This window comes from Lepisosteus platostomus, chromosome 6 (assembly GCF_059453375.1).
Source record: "Lepisosteus platostomus isolate fLepPlt1 chromosome 6, fLepPlt1.hap1, whole genome shotgun sequence".
Lineage (NCBI taxonomy): Eukaryota > Metazoa > Chordata > Actinopteri > Semionotiformes > Lepisosteidae > Lepisosteus > Lepisosteus platostomus.
Window position 1 is genome coordinate 65386771 of NC_142616.1, and position 14388 is coordinate 65401158.

Consider the following 14388-nt stretch of genomic DNA (forward strand, 5'->3'; position numbering starts at 1 on the left):
ATGCTGTTAGAAATACTAAGCAGAGCAAGTGAATACTACACAGTATGTACTGATCCTGCACCCACATTCTGCAAAGAGTTCTGCAGAGAGTTATTTTTATTGTACTTTGATGGCGTTTTCCTCTCTTAAAGTGCAATTCACACAATGCACAGAACCTTACAGATGAGGATTAATTCCTCGATATATTACTGTGATACATTTCCTATCTCATCACCCAGAGACATCCAGCTTGGTTATACTACCAAGCACCACATGCAGATACTCTCCCAGAGAGCCTGACCTCCCCCACCCTCAGTCTTCATTGTGTGATTCCAGACACACCTGGCCAGCTGACACTGACTATTATCTGACTTGTTAAATGATTGGGTTTTTTTTTCCCACTGTCTGAGAGCCGCCAAACCGATGCTTTGCAGCACAGGTGCGAGCGGCCGAAAATCTGGGCGGGAGCCGCGCGGAAGCAGAGCGAGGCACGAAAACCTTGGACTGCAATTAAAGAGCATTCCAGGTCAGGGCCGTGAGTGAGTCCACTCAGCACCACGTCATTTCCACAGAGACCCGGGCTTGACAGCAGCAGGAGATAATGGCGTGGCACCTTTGATTGCCACTCGATAAAAAAAAACGGGCTTGGCACTCAACTGGAGGCCATGGTTGGCATAAGTTGGCAGAAATTCATGCCAGCAATCTGAAGACATTAGTAAAACAGGAAGAGATTGGGCTTGTTATTCACCCTGCGGTTTTATACCTCAAGAGCAGACTCCGACCTCAGATGCTAAATAATGTTACTGATCCATGGCCCCTAGGCATTTGTAACGGTCAGGTCATTATTTTGAAATGCTGACTTCAGGAAGACCAATAATTCATATAATATGGCATGCTTTGAGATCACGCCTAAGGTCAGCTGTTCCACGACAAAACAGTCTCAGAGATACGCTTCAAGTCACCACTCTCCACATTTAATATGGCTGTTAAACCGACTTGCATGGGGCAAGACTCAGAGCTATATTGCCCAGTTCCCAGTTTAATTAAAAAATAAAATAGATTAGAGCCACCACGAATGTTGAAAAGTGTACAATAAAATGCAACACTTGAAGTCAAAAAAGAAGAGAGCGTGTTAACTGAAGAGTTACAACATCCTGAATAGTCTGCCTCACACATCAATAAGCTTAGTTTCAGCTAATAAAAAAAAAACGAAGGCGAGCTAGAAGCTCTCCCCCATTAGAGGCAGTTCTTATTGTTTGACTTACACAGTCAAAACAGAGCAGAGATTAATTGGAAATTTTGCTTTCATTTAAATGTACACGTTGGACATAAATCAAATTTCATTTTAAATTCCAAGTATTGTGAAGTATTTACGACTGATGAAACGATAACAGAGGCCAAGACTGAGAGTCTCTATTTTTCTCCTACAGCACTTTCAGCATCCCAACTGCACGCTCCGAGAGGAAACAAAGGAAATTCCTCTTTGAGTCAATTTGACCTGTAGCATAACTGCGTGAAAGACATTTCTAGAGTAGATACTACTTTATTTATCCTACGAAACAAATCACTGTAAAATAATCAGAATGCACAAGTCTTTACAACCCCAAAAGTATACCGGAGTTTTAATGCTGAGAAGCAGAGGGAAGAATTTAATCAGGAGCCTTGCATGTTTGTCACTGACTGATACAGTAGAAAGTGACTTGCCTTTTTTAATCCTAGCCTGTGGTACAGGACTAAAATCTCCGGTTCTGGACGAAGAGCTAACTAAGATTTTCCTGTCCAGACCAGCTCTGCATGAGAACCCACCATAGGCCACCTGCAGCAGATGTGGCCTCTGTCTGCTTTCCTTTCTCGGCTTTAGCAAGTGTGATCAGCTCCTGCGCTGACTGTACTGTATGTACAGTAAAAAAGATGTCTTCTAATTAGGAGGCTTGAAGCTAGGTTCAGGTAAGACATCTCTTGTAATTAGAGTCAAAGTTCCCATCTGTGCTTATATATATACACAGGCACCATTTACACTTTCCAGAGAAGCCAAATTCACACGGGGAAAGCTAAGGAAATGTATTCCTTTGGTTGAAATACATGGAAGAACAAACTCCCGTGTCACTTTGGATTAAACTGAATTCGGATCTAACCAAGTCCGACACAGGAGCTTGCCAGACGGACATTTTTCTTTTAATTAACGTGTGGGCTATTACAGAACACCGCACGCACAACAGAAACACACAGTGCCCATTTCAGCACTCTAGACATGCTGGAAATGTCGACATAAGCCGATGCTGAACTTTTTCCTCCCCCAAATCCATGTCATTCCTTGCTTTCGACATCCCGCCAATTGGACCATTGCTCTTATTGGATCCAGACTGAACGATGCTGTTGCCTTCTTACTGACCACTCAGTCTGATGTTTTAGCTCACAAAACCCTCCCTCACACAAATTTAACTAAATACTCCCAAGGATTTGTAAATCCCCACTTTTTGATGCAATATACTCTTAAAACTCAGTGAAAACTGAAATGATGTTTAAATCCAGCTTCAGTTCCAGTATCCACACATTCCTAGCTAAGCCACAATGCTTAATTGAATGTGCATATAGAAGCAGATAATGGCATGTAGGGCCTGAGGGAGTGGGCATGGAGTTCAGAGGGTGATCTATCAGGTCTGAGGGATTATTGTGCACTTGAGGTGAGGCAGGAAAACCAAAAGGGAAAACGATTCTCCTCCGCCTGCTGGAAAATAATGCAAGCCCTGTGCTTGGGCACCCCCAGGCACAATGCACCATGGGGGAAAGACCAAGGCCAGTGGGACTGTTATGGTCCACTGCGGTCCAGGGATCCCAGTGCAGCTAGACATGCCCGATGTGTCTGACCCCAGGGGTCAGCGGTCCTGGTTCACTGGGAGTCTTACAGGAGTTGGAGGGGGGCAGCACGACTGCAGTAATGTCTGCATGAACAACAGATATTCAATAAGATGGCCAAAGAGAGGGTAAGCAGGGAGGGGTGGGCAGAGGGAAGGAAGAGAAACCAATTCGTTCCCATCATCTCCACTATCAGCCCATTGATCTAAATTATCCATCAAATGTTTTTCCATGTGCCTTAAAACAAAACTCCTGTTCTCTTGGCCACCATCTTCTTAGGAAGGCATTCCTAAGAAAGGCTGAAGACAGACAGAATGTTTAATGTCTAATGTGGCTGGAAGGTTGCCGGTTCAAATCCCGCGGCCGGCAGAGGAATCCTACTCCGTTGGGCCCCTGAGCAAGGCCCTTAACCCCAGCTGCTCCAGGGGCGCTGCACAATGGCTGACCCTGCGCTCTGACCCCCAGCTTCTCTCCCTGTCTGTGTGTCTGTGTCTCCATGGAGAAAAGCTGGGGTATGCGAAAAGACGAATTCCTAATGCAAGAAATTGTATAGGGCTAATAAAGAAACATTATTATTATTATTATTATTAATGTTTCCTGTATCTTTTCCACGCATGTGGCAGGACGATGGTGTACAGAGCCGTCAGAACTGCGGGTGAGCTGCTTGATCTGAGTGGTCACCGATCAACAGAACACGAAACATCTTTCCTGGTTCTATTTTCCTTTCTGCTTCTATCGCAACTGTCACAGATTCCTGCTTTGTTTTGTTTTTTCAACTTAAACCGTTCCAAAAATATCCTTTACCACTTCATAATATTATTACTATTAGCATTAAAGGAGTCTGTGCAGGATTATTTTTTAATGATTCCAGTATGCACCACGGCAGTTCTTACAATCCTCACAAGGAGCCTGCGATGGCCCGTGTTGTCATTTTAAATTGTTTTAGGTTACAATGAAACTTTTCTATAAACATTTCTCCTGTCTGGCACTGCATTAAGAAACAGAAGCGTCATAGGAGCACGTGCGAAAAGGCCCCAAAAATACTCCTATTTATATCTCAAATGGTCTAAACATGTTGACAACCGTTATGGTACTTACATAAAAAAGCCCCCTAAAAATAATCTATAATAAATTCAGCTTTCATATATTTGTGTAAATGCTGCTACAGTATGTGCATCCAGTGTGGCCTCCAGAATTATGTCTTAATGGTTTTGACTTTTATTCTTAGAATCTCTAGAGCTTTGGCAAAAAAACAAAGCATTCTGAGAACTACACAGAGTGGCTGTACAGTTTGTGATCCCCTCAACCATGTACCATTTGAACAATGTAAAGCCCATCCAATCGGTGGCACATATTAAAAATGAGTTATGAAGAACGCAAATTGAGACATCGCCTTTGACAGCTCAGAGAGCTTACCTTATCTTTACTGCATTCTTGTGTTCCACGACTCTGAAGGACTGCTGGAGTGCTTTATTTTTTTATTATCTGTCAAACTGTAAGGAACAATCTGTTTCTAGAAGCATATTGCAAGAATATCATTTTGACATCATTTATAGCTTGCACAATCCCAAGATATCCCCTAGGACCAGGGATGCCTGGAAAATTTTTTGCAACTCAAGATACCCAAGACTCTAGGGAGTGATGCTGTGTGCACTGGGAGGGTCACTGGTCACCTGCCGAGGAGTTACAGAATTAGGAGAAGCAAGTTTTTTGTACATATTATATTGATATAATCATTGGTAAAATAAATAGCATGATTACACCGTAGCAAAGTAAAATGAAACAAAAGGTTTGGCAAGAGCCACAACCAAAAATTGGTGTGATCACGTTTCTATTGTTGACAGAGCCACAATTTATAATCCTGGTTTCATAAATGATTCTAAATAACTATCTTCACTTGAATAATGGAAGTGCAAACTGTAATTTTGTGACGCTCTAAAATAAAGGAGCAAAAAAAAAATCGATGTGATTTTTGCACAACATAGGCATTTTTGCTGATGTCAGATTGTGTAAGACCCCATATTAACCATTAAGTAAAAGTGACAGACAGGAGCTTAAGAGTTTTTAGCCATAATTTACCGTGTGGCTGTCTTTCCAAATATTTCTTAGAAAGTGGGTTCTACTGCCTTGTTTACTTGTTCCAAATAAGCAAGCATCGTGTAGGAAACAAGCAAAATTAAAGCCATTCTATGGTCTATGAGCTTCAATCAAATCATATTTTTGGCCTGAGCATAATGCAAGCTTATGTGATGAAGAATTCTGTGTAACCAAAGGTCATGTGCAAATGTTTAACTTAAGCTTTTAGGGGTTAGAGTTGGAATATTATGCATACAAGCTAATGATGGTTTTGCTATTATGGTTATTAATGTCTTAATAGTATAAATATGTGAAAAACAGAAGCATTGATGAGGAAACCTAAAGCATGCACCACTGGTCACTTGTATAAACAAAAATATTTTATGTACAATTATTACAGTCAAAAAAGCACAGACTTCTTAAAACGAATTCTCGGGGGCACGTTTAGTAACCATAATTAACAGGTCATAAAATACAATTTTCTTCTGAAGGAAACCAATACTTAGACCCAGCATATTCCCTGGTCTACAGAAAAGAAATTGTATACGAACAGCTAGGCTGGGTGAACTACTTCACTTGGCATCAACAGGATGGAGGAAAAAAAGTCCTGCTTCTGATTTTCTGTGTCAGCCCGGACAGTGTTTCTTTACAAATAGAAAACATTCCAGTCCATTAGCCAATTAATAACTTCCTCCTCTTCTCTCTTTTCCAGATTTCAAACAACATGGGATGTTTATCATAGTTCGGCTGACCACAGTAAATCAAGCTCAGTCTTCTCTAGGTCTCTTTGAATGGGATAAGGTTTCACATGCTTAATTAAAAAACACTGATCTCCATCAAGGCTCAGAAACATATTTGTTAGCACAGATCCAGTGTATTTCCATGAATCAAAAACTTGAAAGGTCTCAGGGCTTGGTTGGATTTTATACTAAACAAGCACTGCATCATGGAAGATGGGAAAGCTTGCCAATCGCTTCACTGCATAAATCCTCTGAATTTATCTTAATCTCAAGAACAACATTTCAAGCCTGTAGGATGGATAGTCCCTATTCAGTCTTGGCAGCTCTTTAAGAGCTGTGAGAATATTACGGGAAAACAAAATTAGGAGCTCCATCACTGGGTAATACTGTTTTTTTTTTCTTCAAATTAAGCATCAAAGCTCTGTCAAACTGTCATATTAACAATATTCAAAAAGAAGGTATTTTAGCAATGATTGTTGTAAACAGTCCCATTTTTGGATTTTATTAAAAGTTTCATAGGAAGGCTGAGCCAGCTAATTGGCTAACCACGCAATTATAAAATTGCAGACATTCATTTGTGTTTTTGTCTTTTATCCAGTGAAGACTGTGAATATCAGGTTAAACACTGTTGTTGGTTTGGGTGAAACAAGAGAGGTTCGGAATCTTGGAACGTGCATATCGAAAGTGTCCTCCAGATAATATCATCAACAGCATCAACTGGAACATCCACACTCTACCTCGTCTTGGAACAGAGCATTTAACGGCTCCACTACAGCAATCTGAGGAAGAAAGTTGAGTTGGAGCAAACTCAGGGGGTGAAAAACTGGAGGTATCAGCCTCGCTTTTCTTATTTCAAATATACTGGGGACCACCAATAAGCGCAGTAAAAACATAGCATTTCACACTTTTTTCATGAACATTCCTGCCCTTGCAAATCTGTAAAGGCTCTTTATAATTGGACTACTAATCCAAAACAGAAAAAAAACAATTTGATTTTTTTTTTACGAACTGTCAGAAACTGACTATCCCAAACTATTCAACACACTGATTTCCTTCACTTTTTACCATAATGTAAATCTTTTTTCATATTAACGCTGAAAAGGTAGGTTTTGGTGTGCTGGGGAATGAGAGCTTTAGATATGTATAGACATATTCATACACATCTTGAAAGATATTTATGAGCATACAGCTGCAGAATTAATTTGCTGTGTTTTTTAAAAGCCTGAGAGTTGCTTCTTCTGTGCTTTGGGTATTCATCCCCCCTTGCTGTATTTCAGTAAAGCTTACTGTATATCACTGATCTAAAGGTCATACATATTCTAATAGTCCTGCACTGTAAACTGAAGTAATAAACAGAATGCCCCATTCTGAAAGATGAGGAATGCTTTAACTTTGTCCTGTTCTGTTCTTCTGATTCCTTGACTCATTTAGATCTGTGTACATAAGCCTATCATGCAGACTTGATTTGCCACGTGGCCTATCCTTGTCTAGTAGGAAGTTCCTACAGTATATAAGCAACACCATTACTCCCTGAAAGCTTTTATTGGAGTGCTTGATCTTGTGGTCTTGATCACCTAGGATTCTGACAACTCCGGGGCTGGTGTTTTTCTTTCAGCTATCTTAACTCAAGTGTAAATTTAGTAGCCAATGTCCAGAGAGTCAGATGAGGATCCCCGAGTCTCCATGCATACCTTAAAACCCCACAGAAGAATGTCTCACAATATATAATTGTCATATAATATACTGTATGTGTGTAAAATATTTCATGGATTTTTTCTTATTGACATTTGTGATTACTCTCTTGTGCTCGAGCTGGATTTACAATAGGCGTGCTTATTCCTTTGAAGGGGCTGAATGTTAACTATTTACATGTGTATTTCAGTGCCCAGTTTCACAATCCCTTCCAGTTTTGGTGGGAACAGGTGAGGAATGTTTTCCTTGCCAGGCTTCTAATAAATTCACGGCTAATTTAGTACATACCGCTGCCAGCAACCAGCCACCTACAATAAAATTTTGTGAAAGCAAGACATGGTAAAAGCTCAATGATATAACACATCCAGACAGAGATGATCTAAAACCCATCAGCTGCGTCTCTCTGTGTTGTTTTGATCAAATCCCTCTCTCCCTCTATCGATTCAATACCTTTCAGAAGAGCTGGTAGCAGTGAAATTATAAACGGTGCACTTGAAAACTGCAATTCCGCCAGCCACACACTCCATCTGTGTTTTGTCAACTGCAGGCCAATAGCAAATCGGCCTTTGTGTAATGCCTATGGAGTCTTAAATGATTAATCTAAATACAGTGTGGTTTTGTATATAGATTCTTGGCAGTGTAATGAAAACATAGGGCCTGGGGGTTGGTATTGGTTATTCTTTTATATTATCAGATTTTGACACAAAGGGTAGAATGTACAAACTGTGTTTCGATTTATTCAGCTGTTCCCATAGTTTTATGTTTCAGCAGTGGCTTCTGCAACACACTGGTTCTCATGTGACCAGATTAAAAGGTCCGTAATGAGGGGTTCAATAGTTTTAACTGCATGCGCTTTCAACCAAAGGAGCATTTCTTCAGATCACTTAGCTTCTGCAAATGAAATATAATCAAAATCAAAGAAAATACACCCCCCTTTATTCTGTAATGAGCATCACTTTCTATATAGCTCTCGGCACCTGCATGCGATGCACTTAAAAAAATAATAACAATGCATTTTCACTAGTTTCACATCGAGTCAGCAGAAAGAATACCAAGTAAGAATGTGCTTCTAAAAATGTCATTTTCACCCACACTTCACAGCAGGGTGAGTTAACTGGCCAAGGACTATGCATCATAAACTCTTTGAGAACTGCTTCAATAAAAAATAAAATGTTTTTAAAAATAGGTATATTCGCCAGAAGAGAATTCTTCACAAGGGATACAGTATTATAATGTTGCATTGATCTAGTTATTTGAAAACGCTTAGGAAGAAGGCTTTGATTCATTTTCTGTTCAGCTTTACAGACACCAAGGCTCATCTTCTACTTGAAGTCTGCACAGAGAGTTTTCATCACTGTGGAACCACTGCAAAGAGTGTATCCCTGTGTAGCCATAAACCATGAAGAAAAAAGAAATTCCATGCAGGACAAATTCACTGTTAACATACCAAGACAACAGTGCAGCAGATATGCCACAGAGAAATGTGGACTGTCCGACAGAGTATACTGAAGCGTGGCAATCAGAGGATTAACACTGTCACTTCCATTTCATGACCGTGTTGTGGTCTCCTATGAGGATAAACCCTACACTCATCTTCCACATCCCACCTTGTTATCTTATGATTAATGGAGCTTTACAGTGTTGTAGCCTGAAAGCAGCTGGCTGAAAGCACACAAACTGTAAAAGAGAAAATGGAGGCCTGTGGAAGAAAGCAAAAACTCCTGGGGAGGTAGGTCAGATGCCAGGGGTCAAAGGTCAGGGTTCAAATAAAAACAGTGTAAGCATTCATGTCAACTCTATAGCAAAAAAAAAACCCCAACAATAAATAAAAACAAAGTAATGGCAACCGGTAGCTATAACTGAGTCCTCTTCGTGGGTCTTCATGTTTATAGACTCGCTGACAAATCCTAAAAACAAATCCTACACACAAAGAAGCATTGATGCAAAGATTCCCAAGCACGCACCCCTATTACACAACTACTAAACTACTAAAGGTAACCTCACTCCAGATGGCTCATTGCAGCTGGTACAGTAGGAGGTCTTGCTGGAACGAGGTTTTGACAGCGCATAACCTTTGTTTTGTACAATCCTCACTGGCTTTCCGTATCTTACAGAACAGATTTTTAAATACTTTCAATGAATTTCAAAGTCGTGCATTGCCCTGTTTCATCTTTCCAAACCGATAAGCCGTGGAACTCAATGAGCTGACACTGCCCTCCCTTCTTCATCAATGCACTGCCCAGTGACTATGGCTAGCCCATTTTACTGTGGCTTTTATGTTTGCTCATGTATTTAGTGAAGACATTTGTTCTTCTACTGTACAGAGCCCGGAGCCACAATTTTGAGCTGGGGTTACCCTGCAAATTCATGGTGTTGTAGAAACTGAGAGAAACTGCTGAGATGGTTTAAAAATGATGGATCCAGAGGACTCCAACATTCCTTATGAGTGCTGGTAAAAAAACAAGAGACGAAAAGACACCGAGTCTTTCGTACAATGTCGTACTGCACCTGCTCGACTGTCAAGCTCCTTGCCCGTTCCTCCTTCAAGCACTCATCATCCTCTTCCTCAGCGGCTGGTAAAGATGGAGACCCTTCCAGGAAGTGGGGATCCCGTTCTATGCAAAGTCTGGTCAAGTGATCAATGTATAGTTTCAGCTTCATGCCATGGTTGTGTTTTTCCAACAGTGACTGGATCATCTGCCAAATGAAACACAAACCAGTTTTTTTTAAAGGAACTGCAACAGATAACTGGAAAGTTACAAATATCCCCACTCAACTCCTTGTGTACAAAGCATCTTGAGGATTTCCACACTGCAGGTGCATTTTTTTCCAAATGTTAACATAGAAATAATAGAGACTTTTAAAACTGCATGTTACATACTGTTTCTCTTTAATATACAATATATAGCCTAAATAAACCCTAAACAAAGTGCATTCATCTTTATTTCTGAAATACCCACAATGTCACCCACAGAATTTTGGCATTAACAGAAAGTTTGGGATTGCGATAGAGACGCTAAAGACAAAAGACAAAAACATGAGATTGTCAGGAGACAATTATAAATAGTGCACACATGGCACTGGTTTCTTACAATAATGAATGGTCTCCTTTCCTTTGTAACCAATCTTTTCTGTATTCCAGGGTTGTGGTCTCTAATCTTAGCTCAATTAGTTCTCCACTAAAAATATCCTTCTGCCTTAATAAACACTAATGATAATAATTTAAATGAATGTAATTTTGGTCTTATCCAACCTGTTCAAATGCTGTGGAAGCTCAGTTATGATTAACTCAAGCAAAGTGAATGAAATCGGATTCTTCTGTACAAGTGTAATCAGACTCACCACAATGGCCTTGCTATGACTCTGAAGCAGAACTGCACTCTGTTACTTACTATAATCATTGGATGGCCAAGGTCAAGGATGGATCACTAAAGGAATGTATCGAGGGCTTATTACAGAAACTTAAAGAAACACTGAAGAGAATTCTCCTGCCATGACTTCCAAATGTAATAGTAACCTTTGGCCCTTCACATTTCAACACTGTCATTATGTAATTAACACCAATTAAGTAATTTGGGTTGTGAGAATGTCAGTGGTATGGGGAGGCACGTCAATTATACCAACAGCCGACCCTTGAAAATGGGAGAACTTAGAATGCAATAATCAGCCTTTAAATTGATTTCTTTAAGTTAAAATGGACGCCCCCCCCCCACCCCACATTTCCACCACCACAAAAAAAAAAAGGTCAGCCTTAATTTTCGCTATTTACTAAGGATGGAACGGATCCAGTACTAAAGCAGGCTTTTGAAAAAAAAATATATGCGTAATGAATAGACACAAAATAAACATTTTCCACAATTTTTGCATGAAAGGTCACATAAAGCCTACAGTACATACGCTTGGGAAACCACTGAATATAAGGAGTGACCTTCAATGAGCCAATCGTCATTTTCAAATGTTTGCAATGGGTCTGGGGCGCGAGGTGAGCCCATTTACCTGCAATTTCCCATTTTAAAGTAGACCATGAAGGGCACACTTCCGGCAATATCAAAAAAGACCTTCATCCATTTCTCATGCACTAAGGTAAAGAAAACCCAAGAGAGTGAAAAATTATTCCGTCACTTGGACTGCTGAATGTTTTCAAAATGGTCCTTTACAACTTTGTAGGAGTCAAGGAAGCAGAGTGTTACTCCGCAACCCAGGGCATCAACCCTGCTGCGTAGTGTCAGTTATTTCTGCAAGACCTTCTGTATATTTCTGTATTGGCTTGAGTCAAACCTTCATGTACAGACATGAAAGCCAGCCATGACCAAAAGTACCCATATCAATAAATAATAATAAATCAATAAAAACCACGAATTAAACTGCAACGACCCACACTTAGTGAAAAGCTTAAGTTAAAAAGTGTATACTGCATACTGCTGTGAATTCGGAAGGCACTTCTTGAAGTAGACCTAGAAGGGAACTATGAAAAATGCAAACTTCTTGGCTGTAGCAGAGATTTGACACAGGACAGCAGTACAAAAAAATGAGAGAATTGCACAGTGTGTGACTCCAGACAGCCAAACTGAATTCTCCCAATTTCTGAAAGCTTTGTAAAACACTGAGACTAAAAAACCAACACACACACACACATACCGGCTTACTAAATCATTTTCATTTTTTATTCCCCTTTTCTCAAATCCAGAGGCAAGAAGACAGTTTTAACAAAAAAAGTAAAGCTTTTCTCCTTACACCCTGGTCATCAATATCAGATATCTGACTTAAGGATGGGAATTAATTCGTATCTCAATCTTATTTCCGTTGTATGCAATCCTCAGGGGTCTTATAGGATGTGCTTAATCAGAACCACATTAGTCTGCCACAGGAAGTCCTTGAATGGAGGGCCAGTGAAACAGGATGGCAAATTAGTTTCAGGACTTGCAGGACCCTGAGTGCAATGAAAGGCAGTACTTATCTGGGGGGCTTCATTTCAATTTGGGGCTGGCAAGTTTTATTAAAGGTCTATTTGTTTACCATTCCCGATTAATAAATGTTGGATGTACAGCTTTGCCTCATACAATGCCCCATGTACTGGGAATCTGTTTTTGGTTGAAAAATGTACAAACTGTGTAGTGCCCTTGGGATGATCTTGAAAACTCAAACACATGGCACATAGCAACTTGATGACTTGATTCTTAACTGTCAACATATTATTTTGCTGATTTTTACAGGCGTACCCACTATGAAATACCACTTTAATATTGGTGTATCAGCATCTAATATACTGTACATCAATATAACCAATTAAACTATATATACTCAAAAATACAAATAGGATATACAGTATAATGTTTAGGAAGCAAAACATCAAAAATTGATATGTGTCACTGTCTTATTTTTTTAAGTAAATTATGCCTTGTCAATGAAATAAAGCAGTAGTGTCTATTTGAAACATTTAATTTTCCCAACATAAAGATGTATTGCGTATTCTCAATGAGAGCTTGCAGAGGCTTCTCAGTTGAACAGCAACATGTGAATGAGGTTTAAGTGCCTTAATTTTTGCAGATTACAAACAGGTGGGAAACATAAGGTACACCACAAGAGTGTATCCATCACATCTGTTCTCCTGTGTTGTACAAAACTAAACAATCATCAAACATCTTTTCCAGGAAAGCCAATTACTAGAAGGACCCACAATAATTCATTGTCAAAAACATAGTGTGTTCAGGCAATGTAATTTGATTTGTATAAAAACCTGATAATATTTATAATATTTTGAAATTCAATAGGGCTCAGCTCAGCTGTATGCATAATTTAATTCCCACAATTTTAATGTTAGTCTGGCCATTTCAGAATGCTTTAAACTTAACAAAAGTCACTGTTAGTTGTGTTTAATTTTTTTGTTCTCCTGGTGCAAAGCCTAATAAGCATGGACTTGAACTGCACAAGACTATGCAAAGCCATATCAGCTTTCAATGAACATTAATCATGAAATCAGATAATTGCTTCCACAACTGACCGAAAGCATGAATCTTGTTTCAGCAAAATGCCGATACGGTAAGGTGTTGACTCTGACAACCTCCAATGACCTCTGCTCCATGCATCGTCTTTAAGGAGCTGGCCCGCCAACACAGCAATAAATCACTTGTTACTTACACAGCTCCACCACAGCACTTCAATACTCATCACAAAATGCACAGAGTTTGAATTAATATCGTACAGTTTCATACACACATGATTGTAATGAAAATAAAAATAGTGAACATTTGAGCAACTGCACTGTTGAAACCTGTATTTACAAGTGACCTGCATGGTTAATCCTGCCATGTCTTTCCTTCATTCCAGCTATGAATAATTGCGTAGTAGGAAGGGAACTGGTGCCACTGTGGTGCAAGGCATTCAGAACAAAGAGCAAAAGCAAAATGTTTACTGTTGTTTACACAGCCGTGACCATGTCCAAGCCTGCTCCCTGGACAGTTATAATCATGTGGTGACGTACAGTGCAAGGCAGGAAACAGGGAAGGTTTGGTGATTAACAAGAGGCAATTAAATAGAGCAAAGGGAAAAAAAAAGAGATGATTGTGACAAATTTCTAGAAGATCTGCGGTCCAATAAAGAGGAAGGCTTTAGAAAAAAACCTTTCAACGCAAGTAATAAATCTTTCATTAACCTTCTGAGGATATCAAATCCTCTGGAACAGCTCTACACTCCAGTGCCACGGGCGAATACTGAGAGAAATCCCTCTGAGGTCAGGGTAATGTAATTAATGCCTCGCTGATTTTCACATTGCAAAACGTTTTATTTTTTTATCCGTCTGTTAATTGACATGTGCTTTTGTTCCACGTCAGTACACAAATGGCAAAGATAAAGTCTTAAAAAAAGTACAGAAAGATCTTTTTGTGGACCTGAAAAGGGAAGAAATAACAGAACTGACCTCAGAAATACACAGTACCTTTACAGTATGCATTTGCAATTATCCCGAACTAAAATCCTGACGTTTATAAGATTGGAGAAGTGAGTCCTGTCTGGATTAACACAGAGAATTGATTTCTCCAATTTACTG

The 14388-nt window shown here is 39.7% G+C and overlaps 1 protein-coding gene across 13 annotated transcripts in view; it reads right to left on the bottom strand.

The window, feature by feature from the left end:
* Positions 1 to 14388, bottom strand: part of LOC148662150 (ERC protein 2) — a 314579-nt gene that overhangs the window by 22690 nt on the left and 277501 nt on the right. For 11 of the 13 annotated variants that reach the window (XM_088636983.1, XM_088636992.1, XM_088636994.1 and 8 more), the window contains one exon: positions 9837 to 10040. In XM_088636983.1, coding sequence (XP_088493109.1) covers positions 9837 to 10040 — 204 coding nt within the window. Of the gene's footprint in view, positions 1 to 9836; positions 10041 to 14388 lie in introns of those variants that run through there. The other 2 variants (XM_088636984.1, XM_088636996.1) reach the window with 2 other exon arrangements.